The sequence below is a fragment of the Loa loa genome (genome assembly GCF_000183805.2).
Source record: "Loa loa unplaced genomic scaffold supercont3.427, whole genome shotgun sequence".
NCBI classification, from domain to species: domain Eukaryota; kingdom Metazoa; phylum Nematoda; class Chromadorea; order Rhabditida; family Onchocercidae; genus Loa; species Loa loa.
In genome coordinates, this window is record NW_018108607.1 from 1 (window position 1) to 3,033 (window position 3,033).

The 3,033-nt window shown below is 32.4% G+C and overlaps 2 protein-coding genes across 2 annotated transcripts in view; one reads left to right on the forward strand and one right to left on the reverse strand.

Moving 5' to 3' along the window:
- Positions 1 to 243: 243 nt before the first annotated feature.
- Positions 244 to 1,208, forward strand: LOAG_14089 (hypothetical protein; the record flags this gene model as incomplete). Its single annotated transcript, XM_003149591.1, has 3 exons — positions 244 to 315; positions 650 to 820; positions 1,110 to 1,208. 3 exons carry the CDS (start codon positions 244 to 246, stop codon positions 1,206 to 1,208), a joined length of 342 nt encoding a protein of 113 aa, XP_003149639.1.
- A 1,156-nt stretch (positions 1,209 to 2,364) lies between these two features.
- LOAG_14090 (ZNF697 protein) overlaps positions 2,365 to 3,033 on the reverse strand; it is a gene marked incomplete at both ends in the record, with an annotated part of 906 nt that continues 237 nt past the window's right edge. The window contains one exon of the mRNA XM_020448757.1: positions 2,365 to 3,015. Coding sequence (XP_020301123.1) covers positions 2,365 to 3,015 — 651 coding nt within the window. The remainder of the gene's footprint in view (positions 3,016 to 3,033) is intronic.

Here is a 3,033-nt window from a genome sequence, read left to right on the forward strand (position 1 = left end):
AACTTCTTACCTACAATTACATTAGGTAACGGAGTCCGTGAAATGATTGTATCGTTATCGACTGATGACGAGTATTTAATTCAGATTTCATTGTTTGTCCTTGATGAGTGGGTAATTTACCCATAATTTTAAGTAATGTATGTAGCAAGAAATTATTGCAGAAAAATTTAGTAGGCGAATCAGAAGATATTATTGAATTACCTGTCATGTTCAGTTCTCACTGTGTTCAAAATTTTTTCAGATATGGTTAAATACGAAACTGTCAAATTAGCCACTGGTGCCGATTTACCGCTTTTTGGTTTAGGTACATGGCTAGTAAGTTTTCCCATTGTTCAGGGTGAAATTTGTTCAAAAATGAGGATTTGACCTAAGGTGGAAAACCAACCAAGAATTGAAGTGACAACGAAGATGTCATCAATTTTTTAAGCCATTATTTTTATAGCTGATGAATGATTTGCTCAATACTTATTCACTTATTCAATTCCTTTTGATTTAATTGTAAATTTGGTTTTGTGAAATGTAATCTAATTAGCCATATAGATCATTCAAATAGTACGGTAAGTTTCAGTCATAAATAAATCGTCCATAAATGATTTGATTGTATTTAAGAAGATTCTATATTCAAATTGCTTTCCTATCAATATTTCAGTCCAATGATCCGGTAGCTCTAACAACAGCATTGAAGACAGCTCTGGATGCTGGATATCCGTTAATCGACACTGCTTATGTTTATTATAACGAAGCTATCATCGGGAATGTACTCCAGGAATATTTTACTTCCGGCAAATTAAAACGAAAAGATATCTTTATCATAACAAAAGTAGATTCTTACCACCTAAATAACCACACATATATGCATTGACAAAATAAGTTCACAATTGACAGTCATTCAGTTGCACGTAATATGGTATTGCATTCAAGCATTCGCAAAAACGTTTCAATTTGATTTGTTTATAACTGTACTTTTTTAGGAGGGAAAAAGGAAAAATCGTTGAAAATTCTGAACGACTAACGAAGCGTATCATTGTTTATTTCAAAATCCAACTTGTTTAGCTGATAAGATTTTAAATTATTTTGCAATTCCCTCATTAATTCTTTTCCATATGCAGCTACCACTTATGGTACGTAGACCAGATAAGATCGAAGAATTGGTGAAGAAACAGTTGAAAGATTTGCACGTGGATCATTTATTTAATCGTTATATGTAATTAATATAATTTAGTCAACATTATTTAATCATTTTTTTCGTTTCCTCTCTCTTAAAGTAATTTTACAATACATACAAAGGATGGAACAACTAAAACGGTACGATATTTTCTGTATCTCACGATCAATCGGATACACAACGAAGAAGATGCTAATCCAAGAATTCAATCGATTGTAATTGAACATCGAAAAGAATCAGTTCAACAGGTTTACTGGATTTAAACTTTATTTTTAATCCGTGATGAATTCATAATAAACATTTCATTGAAATATAATAAAATGTGAAGATTTCTAAAATATTTTTCAACAAAAGTTGGCATGTTGACAGTTTCTTTATTTTATTTAAACTACTAAAAATTAACTTTCGGGTGGAACTTTTCCTTTAAGTAAGAATCTTTTTTTTAAACTTTAAATGAACTTATTGCAGTTTGGATGTTACTTAATTGGACAAAACAATTTGCATAGCTTTTGCACAAGCCCCTCAAATCTCTTTCAGATTTTAAGCTTTAATTGAATTGATATAATTTAGTAGCTGGATTGGATTATCAAATATCCCACTAAATGAAACGTTGCTTTAAATAGCTCAATTGAAGTGCTTATCGTCGATGAAACATAGGATAGGGATTGATAACGGGTGATCCTATGAAATGACATGAGACTACAACTAACAGCTATATTTATTTGCATATAGCATGCCAATTACTTATGTGTGCGCAAATAACGAAAAAGTAATTTAGCAGATCTGCAAGGAAATACAAAACTGATAATTTTATTCAGTAAAATGAAAGAAACAGCAAAGGGATGGAAAAAGAACGTACTTCATATGTGATAAAAAAAATGAATAACGTATAAACAATCGATAAATAATAACAGTAATAGAATGTTATCATTAAGATAAGGATCTTATGCATATGAGATAAAAATATCAATAAAATAACTTTTTTTTATCATTAAAATAAGGACCAAGTACAGAAACATATAATTAACAAAACAACGCCATTTCAGCTTAAAACGCGCATTTCAGCCTCTTTCATGAGTCTTCTTGTGTGACTTCAAAGTAGATTTAAGATTTAGGAAACCATTACCACAGACAGTACAGTTGAAGAGTGGCCTATTTTTGTTATGAGTTGTTATGTGTTTTTTCAAATACCGCTCCTTTTATTGACTTTTCTCGCATAACGGATAATTGTAAGACTTACCTGTATGAGTTTTCATATGTCTCTTCCCACTTGATGATTGAGAGAAACTCCTGCCGCATATCGGGCAAACGTAAGGCTTCTCACCAGTATGAGTTCTCATATGGCCGTTCAAAGTTGATGAACGAGAGAAGCTTTTGTTGCATGTGAGACAATCGTACGGCTTCTCACCAGTATGAGTTCTCATATGGTCGTTCAAAGTTGATAAACGGGGGAAGCTTTTGTTGCATGTGAGACAATCGTACGGCTTTTCACCGGTATGAGATCTCATATGAATTTCCATAGTTGATAGGTAAGAGAAGGTTTTGTTGCATGTCGGACAAATACGAAGCTTCTTACTAGTATTAGTTTCCATATCATCCATACTTATTACTTCATTTTGACATGGACCACACTGCAGTTTCTTCCTTTTCGACTCCTTCCCTGCGATTTCTTCTGTGTTTTTTCTTTTTCCTTCAGCATCCACTTCTTTGACTATTAAAACTTGACCTTTAAATTCATGTGTATATATTTTAGCAGCTACTTCGGCTAATAAACACAAATCCGGCGCTTGTTCTCTACTCAATTTTTGCAGTGATAAATCCAACGGCTCTGTTTGTTCCGTTTGCGTCTCCTCAAATTNTATGAAATT